Here is a 17,078-nt window from a genome sequence, read left to right as displayed (position 1 = left end):
TTAAGATATTTATTCAAAAAAGTTGAATTTACCTTTGATTTTTTTTTTTTTTAGAAAAAGAACTTGGATTCTCTTATTCCTAGTACAGATAGCAACTATTAATATTTTGTATTTGGAGGAATGTTTTGTCATAGACACTGAGTAGTTTATACACTGGGGATAAACATACTTCTGTCAATGGAAAATGTTAAGAGCAATGTTACATTCAGTCTTCTTTAATTTTTCTAAATAAACATAGTTCAAAATTGAATTTCTAATAAATATTTTAAAGTTTTCAGATGATAATAAACATTTTCAGGTCACACAGTATCTCAGCTGATAGGGGTACACTGAAGGAAATTATGACAAGTCAATTTTTACACATAAAAATGGCAGATGAACTTTGTTTTGACCAAGTACACATGAGTACACTTTAAAAACTGTAAATGAATCTTTCAATCTATGTCCTTTTCTTGCAAAGAGATTTGTCTATATTTCTAAATTTAAAATCCCTTTCAAATTTTAAACCATCATTTTAAGATAAGCTCTAAAATAAATTTGACTTCTGATATCAAGTATAGACTTAAAATATTGTTGCTAAACAAATACCGGACTCCAGAACCAAAGTATAGTACATTATAACCCTTGTGCAAATTATCCCAAAGCCAGATATGCAAATTGATTTTAGTTTTTGCATGAGAAAAGACATGTTAATGGGAAATAGTGGGGCCAGGGGTGGTAAAAATAAGATAGGCAGAAGCCTCGGAAGTTGCTCTTTAAAATTAAGGTGCCTAAGTAACAAAGTGAAAATAATGAGGTGGGGGAGGTGGTTTAAGACATATGTTTTATAATACCTTTAAAGACCAAGCTCAGGAAAACATGGTATCTTCTCATCAAATCTAAGAATAAAACTCAGGGAAGCTGGGTGCGGTGGCTCACACCTGTAATCCCAGTGCTTTGGTAGGCAGAGGCAGCAGGATCGCTGGAAACCAGGAGTTGGAGACCAGCCTGGGCAACATAGTGAGACTCTGTCTCTACAAAATTTTTTTAAAAAATTATCTGTGCATGGTGGCATATGCCTGTAGTCCTACCTACAACTTGAGGTAGGAGGGTCAGTCTAGCCCAGGAGTTTGAGGCTGCAGTGAGGTATGATCATGCCACTGTACTCCAGCCTAGATGACAGATTAAGACCCTGTCACGCTCCCCCCAAAAAAAAGACTTCAGAAAACTTGAACTTACTAGAAATAAAAATAAAGAATTGAACTGCTTTACTCAGATCATATTAAAGGAATGGAACTGAAAGGCTAGAGAAAAAATTAAGCGTTTAGAAAAAAACATAATAGATATCAGTATTTTGTAGTCCGCAAAATGATTACAAAAAGAAACTAATTTTGCTGTCTAGGTTAAAATAACTCTTGAAACTAAAATTAGAAACTAAATGCTGGCCTGAGTAGACCATTGATACACTGTGTTTTATTTTTATAAGTGACTTTCCTTTTTTTTCAACTCCTTGACTTGATAGAAACACAAGAGCCTGCCTGTTTCTCCAGTGTCAGCTTTCTGGCAGGTCACTGCTGCGCCCCTGGTGCTGAACGCCCTCAATTGCCACACCTGCCGAGTTGTTAATTCTCCCATGCTTTCAAAGCACGTTCTCTTCTCTCTCTCTCTCTCTCTCTCTCTCTCATAGTTCTCCTCCTGTCCGTTATCTTTCTCCCAAAAAAATGCCTACGTGACCCTCAAAATTCACTCCCTGTGTGGCTTATCTAACTGAGCCTCAGCTAATCTGCCAGACTGCATAGTGCTTCAGAGTGGAAGGGCTGGAGCTCTGGCTTCAGACTTGGATTGGAACCTCAGCCGTTGACTGCCTCTATGGCCTTCAGCCTGTTAATTAACCTTTCTAAAACTTGTTCTTCTTATCTGAAAAATCTGGTTAGTAATTCCTTCCTCCATGATGTCTTTGAGGATTGAATGAGATAATACACGTAAACGCTTAGCACAAAGCCTGGCTTTTTATGGTGAGCTCTCAATCAATGGTAGTTATGTATCCCTTTTTTTATAATAATCAAATTTCAGGTTTCCATTTCTCTGCTAGCCTGTAAATTCGTGAAGGTTGGGATTGTGTTTTCTTAGCCTGTGTATCAATCATGGATTCTAATACACTCAGAAAATGTTTCCCGTATGAGCAGCTGCCCATGGTTGTGGAAGCGCCCAAAGCCCAGGTGTAGGTTGACATCAGACCTTCATTCACTTTCCAGTTGCTGCTCATCATCCTAAAAAGCAGCGGAAAGTCAAGATGATGTCAGAAAGAAGCCTTGACCCATTTTTCTGTGCACAGTCCTCCTCCGGCTGAGGTGAGGGGTGTTCGGGAGAGGATGACAGGATAATTTGCATGCCTTTGTCTCAAGAATTCCACATTCAGAGTTAACAGTTTGGGAAATTATATATCTGTTAAAACTGTGTTAACAAACCCTTAATAAATTTGCAATAAGGTAATAATTGAAAGAAGTTAGCAAAAACAATTTTCTTTTTCCTTCTTTCCTTCTACAGGTATCCCCTTATTGTTTTGATTTTGTTTCAGTGACTAAAGATTTGAAAATACTTTATTTACTAATGTTATAAAAATATTTTCTCATCAACTAATTTCATCCCCCCAAAGAACGTTACTGTATTTTACATTCTAAATTACTGCCTCCATAAGACAATGTTTTTATGTTTATGATAATGATAAACATCACTTTTCTGAACAAGATCTCAAAGACAAATGAAAGCTTCCAGCTGCCCAAAATTTCTTCAAACCTCAAACAATCTTTGTGTTTGGCGTGAAGTGAAATAATTTTTTTTTCCCCTACTCTCAAGCCAGAACAAACAGATATAGTGTGTGGCAAGGCCATACTCAAACATTACCTTGCCCGAACATATCATTTTCTGGGTTCTCTGTATACCACAAAGAGTACAGTGTTAAAATTATGGGCATAATGGCAAAGCTCCCACCTCTAATTGTGCAGTTGGAAAAAAGAAATGATTTTCTTTAAGTAAGGATGGGAGAAAACCCATGGCACAGCTGCAGATTCATTAAGTTTTGAATAGATGAGAAAAAGAAAATTTAAAATAATCAATGTACAGATATCAGAGAATGCTCCTAGGCAAAATTAGTTTTACAAATTATAAACAGTATGTTTTCAAAATATTTAATCAAACACTACTGCAAGCACTCAGCAAAATCTTGATGATAGTGATTTTATTCAACAGCCATTTACTAAGCACATGCAGTGTTCTTGGTACCTAGCTAGGTGCTGGTGTTACAAAGATAACGACAAATCTGGAAATGAGACAAGCCTCTGAGCTCATGAATTTCAGTGTTATGTGCTAAGCACTCAGTTATAGCTATGAACAAAGTGTCTTGAAGCCTGGAGGAAGAAGCAACTCCCTCTCCAGGGTGCTAGAGATGGCTTCCCAGATTAGATGACACTTGAACTGAGAGATGAAGTATTTACCAGGCAGAGAGAGGTGGAGAAAGGATTTAAGGTAGAAAGAACAACATGTACAAATGGAAAGAGTTGCAAAAGTGCAATGAGGTTTGTAGAGATATGTTGGGTTGCAATTGGGAGGGACTTCATGTGCCAGATTTAGGCATTTGGATTTTTATCCCAAATGCAGTGGGGAAGTAGGAGAGGCTAAGGATGAACTAGTGTGAAAAACAAGGAAATAGTATTGCCCCTGTGAAAGACTAATACAGTAGAAATGGAAAGGAGAGATCTGACTCAAGAGACACATCCTTTTTTTGAGACATAATCCATACAATTTGGTAATTGATCAAATATGCAGGTAAAAGATTGTCTTAGTCCATTTTGTGCCACTATAACAGAATACCACGGGCTGGATATGTATAATGAACAGAGACTTGTTTCTTAAAACAGTTCTGGAGGCTGGGAAGTCCAAGCTCAAAGGTCTCACATCTGACAAGGGCCTTCTAGCTCTGTCATCCTGTGGCAGAAGGCAGAAGGGCAAGAAAGTGAACTCAGTGAGCAGGGGGGAGAGTGTCAAACTCATCCTTTTACCAGGAACGTACTCCTATACTAACCAACCCACTCCCACAATAACAGCATTAATCCATTCTTGAGGGCAGAGCCCTCATTACGTAATCACCTCTTAAAGGTTCCACCTCTCAACACTGTTTCATTGGGAATCAAGTTTCTAACACATAAACTTTGGGAGACACATTTAAACTCTAGCAGGGATAAAAGTCTTTAAGGAAAACAGTTGGCTTGTAAATACTATAACAAGAATAAGATTCTATTCTGTGACTTCTACACATGTCTCAGCCAGGATTCCCTGAGAAGTGCACTGTCAGTCAATCAGCAGGCAGTCATGGTTCACTTTTCACCTTCTAGCTGTAGAAAGAGATGCAAAACAAACGGAAGGTAAAGCAACTCCTCTTCCCACCCCGCACTTAAGAACTCTGTTCCTTTTCCCCCCGCATGCACATACCCCTACCTCCATGCAATTTCTTAGACATTGCAAGCTGTTAATCAGAAGGGCATTCGGAGCTGGCACTAGCAGAGTGGGTAGGATTGAAATGGAATGAGATGATCCTTAGTTTTCTGTAAGTATAATATTTCTTTGATTGTAGAAGACAGAATAGGTGATAAAGAATGCCACAGTCGTACAAATAAGGAAGAGCCATGGAAGCCATGTCCTGTGCAAAATGATCTCTTTCACTGTCTCTCTGAGTCTCATTCTTGACACCATCCTGTGGTGTAACTAGGGAAAAACTATTTAAGAGAGATTTGGAGATATTCTGTCAGCTCCTCCTGGCCTTCCACAGCTATGTCATCATGCCCACTACTGGGCATATCCAGACCCATTTTCTCTCTGCTTTTCTTTACCATCTACACTCAGCAAAATCTGTACTTCTTTGGCCCAGAACTGATTTTGGCAGTAGGACAGAGAAAGAAAGAGTTTTTTCCCTTTGTCTTGTGAGAACATAGATCTTAATTCATCAGCATTCATTCAGTGTGCATTATATAGCAAGCAAGGGAGATGTGTATTTAGCATAGTGTTCTAGAACAGTATTTTTTAATTCTATGCGTCATGACCTATTAGTGGTCATAAAGCCAATTTAGCAGGATGTGACCAATATTAATAACAAAATAGAAAATATCTCAGCAAACTAAGAATAATTTTTGTGAAATTTATATCTGATTTATATGTATGTATACTGTCGTGATATAAAATGTGTTTCTAACTGAATCATCATTAAAACTTTTAAAAAATATTGTATCTCGACTGCTTATGAGGATAGTTCACTTGAATGAGAGGTTAGATAGACTTTTGAATACAGGCCTGGAAACCAAATCCCCATGTCAGTACGGGAAATTGATTATAGTCTTAGCATTCCTGTAAATGAACTTTCAGAGCATAACCTTTGTGTAAGAAAGATTGAAGCACCTTTGTTAGGCATGTTTTTCTATCTGAATTTGATATGTTCCAGGCCTCTTCCCTAGCTTCAAGTAGTTCCATTGCTTGGGGCAGCATAACTCCAATCTTCACATGATATTCTGCCTGGGTGCATATCTGTCTCTGTGTCCAAATTTCCCCTTTTTATAGGGACATTAGTCATATTAGATTCAGGCCCATCTTAATGACTTTATTTTAATTTGATCATCTCTGTCAAGACCCTGTTTCTAAATAAGATAACTTTCTAAAGTATGAGGGATTATGGTTTCAGTGTATATTTTTGGGGTGACATAATTCAGCTGATAACAGTATATTTCAGATTTCCACTAGACAGACAAAAAATGGTAGAAATATTTTTCTATCTTATTGGAATAAAATCTAAATCTTTGGAAGTCTTTTTGTCTATTTGTTTTGCCTTCAGAATAATGCCTCTTACTGTTAGTTAAAAATTTCTGTTCTGTGAATACTAACAACTTCAGCTCTTTGCATTTAACCTTTGGTCTGGAAAATCTATTTGCCCTTGAACTGCAATAATTTGTATTTCTACTGGCTAAGAGTTGTGTTCTTAGGCACAAAGTGCAAATAATAAAACTAAAAGCTGCCTGGGTTTACAAAAAAGAATTGTAAAATATCCCCCACCCCCAACAAATTACAGCTGCAAACAGTTATGAACTGATCCGAAAACTCTTACGTTTGTTTTCCAGAAAAACAAAACAAAACAAAAAAAAACCCACAGGGACTTTTTTTTTTTTAATGTTCTTGATTGGGACCAAACCAAAAACCTAAGCAACAGAACAGTGGCGGCCACGTACCTCCCCAGTTGGCAAGGGGCATGGTTAACGACTGAGACTGTGGATAAATTGAAAATGCTCAAGTACATGTGTTGCACTTTATGTTTTGAGAACAAGGAAGGAAAGGAAAATGTGCTAACTTCACTTATCATTCTCTAAGAAAATTCCTCCCCTTACATTCTGTAGCACATGTGGAAAATGCCTGAGTTCCTGAAAAAATGTTTACTTTATACTTTTCTTTTACTTGTCCCTCACTTTCTTTCTCTCTTTTGCTCCTTGTTTTGTTTTTTAAGCCTCATGCATGGTTTTTCTAGTTTCTTCAATGAATGGGACCGAATTCTTAGCATTTACTTGTTTTTCTGTACTTTTCAGTATTCAAGGAACACTTACAAACTATTTCTTCTGTCTCAAACCACTTAGAAATATATTTAAAGTGTGTGGCTAAATATGCAAATTATGTTAATTTTTTGGTAGCCAGCCACATTAACCAATTAGAAAGTTGAAGTAATTGGAGAGTTAAAAAGGGAATGGAATGGAATGGTGGTTTGATCGAGTAATTGAAGGTCCATTCTGGGTACTTGCCCTGGGAATTCTCCCAACGTTATTTGGTTTTTCTTAGACATATACAACACTATGCCTTTCATGATTTCCTTTAGCTTGCTGTATAATTAAACTGATAGGCATTGCACTGCATTCTGTGGCTCCAGTTTAGAAATTAGGGTAACTCATGAAGAGATTATCAGTCTAGGTCTCATTTATTTATGTGCATTAACCAATGTCAAGCTGTATAAAAAATAAGTTAGACAGGACTCTGCTAAAACTTAGATAAAATTGTCTAAGTTATTGGCATTCTCAGTTGTAGCTTCTTAGATTTAGACTATTATTTAGGTCTATATGATAAATGTTCTTCCCACAAGCAGTTATTTTGAGAATATAGTACCACGTATCTGAGAACATTAAGCATAATCACATAAATGAGGTGATTGCCCAGATCTCTCAGTGTATGTTTGATTTTTTTTTTTTTAAGTAAACTACTTGTAATTGGCTGCTTAAGCTTGGCCATTATTGAGAGTCAGCAAATAGGAAATAATTAAAACACGGAGTTGTTACTGGTAACCAAGGAGGAAATCAAATGAATTCTAAGTTGTTTCAATTTGTCATTGGTTTAATTTCATGACACACACTTCCTTCTTCATTCACAGAACATGTGCTTATTTTTAAAAATTAAAAGTGAATCAGAATTAATTCTCAATTTCATCTTTAGGAAAAAATTATGACAAATTATGCTCAAGTTAGAATTTAGGCAAAATCCTTTAGTATGATTGAACATGACAGATTGACACAAAAACAGAAATAGGTGTAAATAATCTTTGTTAAAGATGTTTTGGAGCCTGTAGTAATAGTACAATATCTTTGTACAGCTATATAAAAATGGTAATTTTTTCAAGTGTGCATTCTGGTTTGTACATTTTGTGGAAAAGTTTATTTTGTTGATTTTATTTGGAAGAATTGTCCTTGGCCATTTTTCTTTAAAATTGTCTTTGAAGTCAATGCATTAAATTTATTTCTAAAATTAGTTGGCTTAATCAATTTGAAATCAATGATTTAGTTGTCTCAAAATTTATGCCTTTGTTTAGATTGTATTACTAAATCCCAGAAAAGGGTACTTTTATGAAAGAGAAAAGAGAAATATGCTTTTAAAATAAAAATTGATTTATTTACCCTCATTTTCTTTCCAAATTATATTTTTCTCAGGGACTGTGCATGGATTGCTCCACTGTTAGCTGCTGATTGTTGACTAAATGTAATACTGACTCTGCTTTATTTTACTTAAATTTCAGTGCTTACATTTTCTTTTTCAGAACAAAAACTGGTCAAAATTCTGGGGCATAGCCAAATTAAGAATTTCTTATTTTGTCTTTCATTGATGAATTTACTTTGTGCAAATGCAGGCCAGATAAAATATTTGCTTATGATTAAAATCTTGTGTTTCTATCAAGAGACATTCTTGACATCGTGCCAGTATATTTTAATAAATTAATCACCTTATAAGTGCTGTCAGGCATAATGCATTACGAATGGACTTTGACTAAGGTGATGTAGAGTTGCCATAATCAGAAGCATGACAAGGAGCTTATCAAGTCCACGAGATCTTGTTGTGGCTGCTGGAATGCAGATTGGCCATCGAATGCATTTTCTTCACTAACCTAGTCATCTCGCTGTACTTTGATAGGTTAAAAATGAAGGGAAAACAATAAGTAAGAAAAATAAACTAACATGTAATACAGTAATTTACACATCACTAGCTGCATCATCTGAATGAGTTATGTACTCACTCTGAGACTGCTTTTCTCACCTGAATTAAAGAAGGAGCAAGAAGCCAGTACCAGGAAAGTTTTGTGAGGATCTAATTGAGATAATTAATGTAGGACCTGTGGTAGGATCTGGCCAGCAGTCATAATTGATATGAAATTTGTGAGGGAGATGAAAGGAAAAAAGTATTGCTTCTGTTTGCTGCAAAGAAATTTAGCACACAGACACACACAAATAGCTAAGACACATGAACAGCTGTGTTCAGAGCCCTGAACTATTTAAATCATCTCTCAAAAGCACTTAAGAAAATCAAGCATATTGCTAATTGAATGCACATCAAAGAATGTTACAGTAACCATGTTAATTTTCCTTCAGTTTGCTGCATGTTAAGAGTAAAGGATCTGTTCTGGGCAAAGAAAGTATGTAGTACTAATTTTACAAAATATGGAGGCCTTTCCTAGAATAACAAAATCATTATAGGTTTTTAGTGGCAGGTTTTTTTGTTTGTTTGGCATAGTGTTTCTTTGGCATAATGATCAGTTTCTTGATCAGGAAACCCAGTTCTAACATTTCTATAATTGTTTTGTTTGGTATTTTCTAGGAGTATTTGGAAGTCAAATGTGTAAGCGACTTCTGTCAGGTTGACTTAAAAGTAGTCACCTCCTATAATAGCACTGTTTCAGGTGGTTTCTTCCTGGACACCTGGACATTTCCCAGGTGTTGTCCCCTCTAACTCTTCAACCCTGCAACCTAATTGTACAAGCTTTGCCCTCAGCCCATCCACATTACAGCCCATCACTTACCCCTCACCTGGGAAGAGTTAACACCATTAGTTATAAACATTAAGATATTTGGCAACATGGGCATTAGAACAGCTGATCAGTATTGAAATTGGAACCCAAATCATGAGAGAATGAAAAACAGTGTGTCACATTTTATGTTCCGTATTCCTTCTAAAATGTTAAGACCTATTCAACTTCCAGGACAGGATTTTGTTTGCTTGTGTGTGTTTTGCAGTATAACTCTGTAATAAGAGTTTATTGACTGCAAGTTTACTACTATCAGTCGAAGCAGACTTTTCTCTTTTCATGAATGATGCTTAAGAAAATTAAAAATAAGCAAAAAGAGAGAGAAAGAGAATGCTGCAGTTAATTAGTTGCTTTCCCAGATGCGGTAAGGTGGTGTACATCCCAGGTGATATCCAAGAGGAACCCTAGGGGTACAAAAGAAAATATTAGACCTTCATTTTCATTTTATTTAATACTTTATCTTTCTACTTTTATCTGTTTAATGATGTACATAATATAGTTATATATTTAATCAGTTATATATTTGAGGGGAGTGGCTACTGAAAAGCAAGTTTTATGAGTGCATAATTTTAAAAGTTCAAAGATCATTCCAGTGGACCGCAAGGGGGAGGGATTCATTCTATACTTTGAGATCATTTATTAGGAAAAATAAAACATGCTAAAGAAAGGAAAAGAAAATATAGCATATATGTTACATTTTAAAAATTAAATTTCTAGGCCAGGCATTGTGGCTCATGTTTGTAATCCCGGCACTTTGGGAGGCTGAGGCGGGAGGATCACTTGAGCCCAGGAGTTCAAGACCAGCATGGGCAACATAGTGAGACTCTGTCTCCACAAAAAATAAAAAACTAGCCTGGCATGGTAGCACGTGTCTGTGGTCCCAGATACCCCAAAGGGTGACGTGGGAGGATCACTTGAGCTTGGGAGTTTGTGGCTACAGTGAACCACGATCGTACCAGTGCACTCTAGCCTGGCCAACAGAGTGAGACCTTGTCTCTTAAAAAAAAAAAAAAATTAACTTTCAATGTATTAAGCTTAATATTTTGTCTGTGTTGTTTGAGGAACTTAAACTTTTTAATGATTTCATTTATGTCCTTTCATTTTATACACACTAGTTAATACTTGGTAGAGTAACTATAGAAGGACAAAGAGCCCGTGAGTATGGTGCTGTTTACTGATGTGCTCTTCATTGCTAGGGAATCATTCCTGAAGTGGCTCGTTCTTAACAGGAATGTTTTGTTGGTTGTTTCTTATTTCCATCATCATGTTAATAAGCTGCAGTCAGCTTTGTTGAGATAAATTAGTATGTAATGATTTTAAGGGTTTATGTGTAATATACAAATACTTGAATTGGGCCTCTAGAATAAGGCAGTAAAAAGCTTCCTCTTGAAAGTGTGATGTGAATTACTTCTGTCTTAGCTGATCTTGAGAGAAGCCTCACTTGATGGTATCCTGACAAGAAGTAATTGACCTTGGCTGGGTCTGAGGTGGATCGTGTTTTACTAACCTTACTCCATCATGAGATTGGCTTTAATGTGCTAAATCAACATTTTTGACAGGTAGAACATTTTTAGTAAAATTGACATGTCATATTAACAGACATTATATTAATTCAAAATTTATTTTCCTTTTAGTTCACAGGAAGATGAAAGACCTCTGTCACCTTTCTATTTGAGGTATTTATTTGATTTTTGTTGGTCTACTACAGGGAATAAAGGAGGGTTAAGGCTTCTTTGGGTTTATTTGCTCATTTTAATCTCTTTCAATAGAACATTCATTACTGTGGCCAGACTAACTTGCTGGAGCTCTTCACCTTACTGTATTTTCCCCTTTGGTTCAAGAAATTTTTTTTAAATGTCTAATATAGTTGAAACAACTAAAATAAGACATTTTGTTTTAAATTCGAAAGTGCCAAGGTGATCATTTTAATTTAAAAACTGCCCGATGATTAGGCTGTAAGCAAAGTTAAAAATCTCTATTTTATACATATACATATGCATAGGTTAGTGGGGGCAAATGGGTACAAGACCCACTCACAGATAAAGCCTTGGGTTGTGTTACATCATTTTCTATGCCATAGCAGAGAAGAAAACTAAATATTCAGCAAGTTTATAGGGTTTAAGATGATTTTCTAAAACTTACAAACCCAGAGTAACAATGTTAAAGCAGGTAAATTAACAGAATTCAAGATCACTTCTCTCTGGTGATTGAATGCTGTACTGATAGGGTTTTCCAGTGAGTCATCTGAGATATAGCCTAGAATCAAGTCTTCCTTATTGCATGTCTTTTCTTACTACCTACCCACTTCAGAGGCTTAGAAAATATATTTGAAAAGTATATATGCATGTAAAATAATGCTGATGTTTGTTTTTTAAAATATTTCCTGAAGTATACTGCTTTTTATTTTATTTATTTATTTATTTTTGATGGAGTCTCACTCTGTCGCCCAGGCTGGATTGCAGTGGCATGATCTTGACTCACTTCAACCTCCGCCTCCCGGGTTTAAGCAATTCTCTGCCTCAGCCTCCCAAGTAGCTGGGTTACAGGCACCCACCACCACACCCAGCTAATTTTTGTATTTTTAGTAGAGACGGGGTTTCACCAGCTTGGCCAGGCTGGTCTTGAACTCCTGACCTCGTGATCCACCCGCCTCAGCCTCCCTAAGTGCTGGGATTACAGGCATGAGCCACCGCGCCTGGCCTGAAGTCTACTGCTTTTTAAAAGAAATGTCAGGAGATGTAATACAGAATTTGTTTATTTATTTATTTTTGAATCTGACTTGTTGAAATAGTCCCAGAATGGATTTAGGCTATAATTCAACCACTAGTACTTCAGAAATGTGTAATAGGACTTCAGGCTTAGCCAAGTAACTGCTTTTTAATAGTGTTTACCCTTTAGTGACTTGCAGCATATTGCATAATCACTTTATGGCAAGAGAGGGAACATTTGAGGTTTCAGTATGAGACAACGTGGTCCATTTTTTTCATCCTGGTTTCCTGCCAACCAAATCAGCATACTCTGGTTCATAGGGTATCTCAACTATGCAATTCCTGTGAACACATCAGGATGTTGCTGAGCATGTAGTGAGTCTGATATTCATTATATAAATACAGTAATATCAACAAATGCTTATTATATATTAATGGAAATTTAGTTTTACATAGTATAGGAGACTTTAGCACTGGATCATGCCAACGAATGAGAACTTATTTCTCTGAATGTCTTGTACTTGCAGAATGAAAGTACAAGAAAATAGAGTAAAAGAAAATCAATAATATATTTACTGGACTCTTAATAGAAGCTACTTTATTTTTTCAATGTTGAGTCATAAAAATTAAATATGATAAAATTATGGGGAAAAAGAGAATGAATATGCATACTGGCCCACATTTATGGTAGAAAAAGGAGAAGTTACCAGCAGGCATTCTTTTCATATGATGGAGATTTAAACTAAGCAGAACTATTTCACAAATGCAAAAGTAGTAATTATTTAGCTTGAAATTAGAATTTCAAAAGTAGGCCCAATCAAGACATAAGACACGTCTGCTGAGAGGGGTACTCACTGGAAGTAGATCCAGCCATAAGCAGCCATGGAGCAGATAGGGCTGGGAAAGCTGGTCAGCAGTGGAATATTCAGTTTGGTGGTTAATTCTGAAAGGTCCAGCATAAAGAGGTGGAACAGCAAAACTCAGTGGCTACAAGTCTGTGAGTGGACAGTCTTCAGAGAGTGCAGATCAGAACAGACAGAAGATGAGAGCAGAGCAGGCCTCCAGTCTCAAAGGAAGGAGGGTAGATGACCCATAGCGGCCCTCGGGTACAGGAGATCACATGGGAATCCTGCTACTGGAGTGGAGAAGAGATGGATTGTATATAACAGGACAGAGTCTATGTCTGGGATAGAGAACGCAGACGGAGAGCGTGTGAAGAGGCCACAGTGCACACTAGTGGAGGTCCCAGGACCTTGCTGTGGCTAGGGGAGAAGAAAGGGATGCAGGAACAGGGAACCAGAGAGGCCGTTTCAGTCATTATGTTGCTCTTGTTATCACCTTCTGGAATTTCAGTTTCTATAATGTGATATTCTCATTGAACAGTCATGCCTGAATCCCATGTTAGTCTAGCATATATTTCAGTTACCTTCAGTCCTTTCTGTAATAAGGTAGGGCTGTTGTAAACAGACACACACTCGTATTTTTATTCTAAATCAAATATCTTCTGTGATAACTCTGTCATCTCTAATTTCAGAACTCCTCCAACTTAACTCACCACAGAGCCATTTGTCATTTTTTGCAAAGGAAGGAAACAGTAGCTATCAATCTACACCTGCTACCATTCCATGTAGCAAGTTAATTGCAGTTATAGGAGCTGAAACAGTATGTGTCATTGTTCCCCAGACGCTTATTAGGGATTACCAGCCCAGTTGAAATGATTAGGAAAATGAAAGGGAAAAATAGGTTATGCCAAACCCTTAGTAAGACTACAGCAGAATAAACATGACCTGCAAACTTAAGTGGAGAACGTTCTTGTCCAGGATGTTCATACCCTGTTCTCTTTTATATTCTAGGCTGGAATCCCAAACAACAGGGCCCCTACCTCAGTTGCTCAGCTGAGCATCAAAACAACTTGGTGGTGGTGTTCTTCTGTGCCATGTTCAACCTTTTATTGTCTGCATTCTTTTACCTGGCCTCCAGTCAAATCTGTCTAGGATCCGTTGCTGCTCTACTTCTGTTTGCCTGAGTTTTCAGTGTCTGCAAGCCTGAGTTTGGATTTCGGTGTTTGGTTTCCACTAAGACTCGGGTTCTGCATCTCCTCTTGCTGCATCTCCTCATCTCTACCAGCTCCCACCTCCCCTACACCACTTTCATGCTCCTATGAGCAGGATCAGATCCCATCCTTATCCCATTTCATCAGACTTCTATCCTTGAACTCCTTCTTTACAAATTCCTGGATTATACACATAATTTGCGTACGTAGAACCTGTGTTTAATGTGCTTTATCAAAATCTGAGGATGTGTGCTTCAGGGGCTATATACCAGTTTTGTTCATTGGGCTCTAAATAACTCACCTGGCATCTGAACCTTGGTCCTTGCTTACATAACACCTGTCTTCTAGCAGGTGCACTGATCTTCCTCTCTTTTCCTTTTCTCATTTAGTGCTCCATGAAAATCCTGGAATTGACCATCTTTCAAAATATCAGCCCAAGTTTTAATACTCACAGTGGAAACTGAGGCTAAATTATTAATTTAGCAAATTTGGATTAAGGTCAGCTTTGGTGTTTCATCTGTTTTCTAATTTTCCTGAAGGAGCATCAGATGGATTTATTTCTAAGTTAGCTGTTTTGCAGATAGACTTACTGTTTCTAATTTGGTTAATTTTTAATTGCTAGAGACTGGGAACTATCGATTTTCTCAGTCTCATAACTGTACATTTATGTTAAAGAAAAAAATGACTTTGGCTAAATTCAAATTAAAATATTACCTGATATTTAGATGGGATCTGAATATTATACCATACCACTCCTATTCCTGATATGTAGAAAACTTCTTTCTAAAGCATTTTTAGGTAGTTTTTCTGAGGAATGGCTTTCCGAACAACCTATGCTAGAATTTGTATGTTTGTGATTTTTTTTTGTATTATGCTTCATTAGCTTTAACTTTTAATAGTTTGTTTTTCTCCTTAAGAAGCATATTGTATGTTTTCTAAATGATTATTTTAAGGTAAAAATCCTTCATTATCACATGGGAGAGTTTTGGAGAAGTGTAGCATACCAGACATTATATTTATTCAAAACCCTGTTTTAGGCTACTAAGAAGTGGAACAAACAAGCAAGCTGTTTCTTTAAATATCTACTTTTTTAGCAAGATGATAAAGTCAGCTAGGTATCTGGATGTCTTTAGACACAACTACTTATTAAAAATATTTGTTTTCCTTTTTATTATAATAGTGTTTCTTTTTCTTTTTTTTTTAATGTTTTTGTTTCTGAGATGGAGTCTCACTCTGTTGCCCAGGCTGGAGTGTAGTGGCACAATCTCGGCTCACTGCAACCTCCACCTCCCAGGTTCAAGCGATTCTCCTGCCTCAGCCTCCAGAGTAGCTGGGATTACAGGCACCCGCCACTACGACTGGCTAATTTTTATATTTTTAGTAGAGACAGGGTTTCACTATGTTGGCTAGGCTGGTCTCAAACTCCTGACCTCAAGTGATCTGCCCATCTCAGCCTCCCAAAGTGCTGGGATTACAGGCGCGAGCTACCACGCCTGGCCAGAATAGTGTTTCTAAACGGAGAGGGCACATCCCCTCTGCCTGTGGAGCTCTGTTGTTTTGGTTTTGGTTTTTGTATTATGGTAAAATATAAACAAAGGTTGCCATCTTAGCCATTTTTAAATGTACAGTTCAGTGGCATTAAATACATTCTCATTGTTATACAACTGTCATCACCATCCATCTTCAGAACTCTTTGTATCTTGCAAAACTGAAATTCTGTACTCACTAAACACTAATTTCTCATTTCCTCCTTTCCCTATCCCCTGGCAACCACCATTTCACTCTCTGTCTTTAAGAATTTGACTACTCCGGGTACCTCATATGAGTGGGATCTTACAGTCTTTGTCCTTTTGTGACTGGCATATTTTACTTAGCATACCTCGGGGTACATCCATTTGTAGCATGTGTCAGAATTTTCTTCCTTTTGAAGGCTGAATAATATTTCCATCTATGTATATATTACATTTTGTTTATCCTTTCACCTGTCAATGGACACTTAGGTTGCTTCCATCTTTTGGGCATTGTGAATAATGCTGCTATGAACATGGATGTACAAATATCTGTCCAAGTCCTTGCTTTCATTTCTTTTGGGTATGTACTCAGCAGTGGAGTTGTTGGGGCCACGCACAGTGGCTCACGCCTGTAATCCCAGCACTTTGGGAGGCCGAGGCGGGTAGGTCACAAGGTCAGGAGATCAAGACCATCGTGGAAAACATGGCGAAACCCAGTCTCTACTAAAATACAAAAAATTAGCCGTGCGTGGTGGCGTGCACCTGTAGTCCCAGCTACTCAGGAGGCTGAGACAAGGGAATCCCTTGAACCCAGAAGGCGGAGGTTGCAGTGAGCCGAGATTGTGCCACTGCACTCCAGCCTGGCAACAGAGCAAGACTCTGTCTAATAATTAAAACAAAAAAAAAAGTGGAAATGTTGGAGCATATGGTAGTTCTACGTTTAATTTGTTGAGAAACTTCCATACTATTTACCCTAGCAGCTACATTGTTTTACATTTCCACAACTAAAGTACACAGTTCCAATTTGTCCATATTTTTGTCAACACTTGGTATTTTGTTTTTTTAATAATAGCCATCCTTTAGTTATGAAGTATGTGGATTTCTTTAAAGATGTTTGTGTCTCATTGGTCAGGATTCTAAGTCTCAGGTTGTGCTAGTGCCTACACAGAACCAGACCAACAGTATAACTGAGGAATGGCTACAAAGTTTACTACTGTTTGTCATACAATTTTTAAGACTCATTATTGAGTTCTTGATCTGAGAATCACCAGTCATTATTTTTTATTTATTTACTTTTTGCATAGTAAGATATAAGTATAGATTCTGGGTTTAATTCTAACAATGTTAATAAAAATATTAAGCATATGTTTAAAGCTATACTGAGAAAGATAAATTATATACATTTTAAATGCTTTTCTTCATATTTTTACCTCTTTATACCTCAGCATGATAAAGAA

At 37.0% G+C, this 17,078-nt stretch overlaps 1 protein-coding gene across 26 annotated transcripts in view; it reads left to right on the top strand.

The window, feature by feature from the left end:
* The window catches only part of FAM13A (family with sequence similarity 13 member A), a 331,498-nt gene that overhangs the window by 242,117 nt on the left and 72,303 nt on the right, over window positions 1-17,078 (top strand). For 17 of the 26 annotated variants that reach the window (XM_063723518.1, XM_063723520.1, XM_063723515.1 and 14 more), the window contains one exon: window positions 10,984-11,025. The exons of the other annotated variants lie outside the window; for them this stretch is intronic. In XM_063723518.1, coding sequence (XP_063579588.1) covers window positions 10,984-11,025 — 42 coding nt within the window. The remainder of the gene's footprint in view (window positions 1-10,983; window positions 11,026-17,078) is intronic. 26 annotated transcript variants of the gene reach the window in all.

This window comes from Pongo abelii, chromosome 3 (assembly GCF_028885655.2).
Source record: "Pongo abelii isolate AG06213 chromosome 3, NHGRI_mPonAbe1-v2.0_pri, whole genome shotgun sequence".
Taxonomy (NCBI): domain Eukaryota; kingdom Metazoa; phylum Chordata; class Mammalia; order Primates; family Hominidae; genus Pongo; species Pongo abelii.
This window is presented reverse-complemented; position numbering and strand designations above follow the sequence as displayed.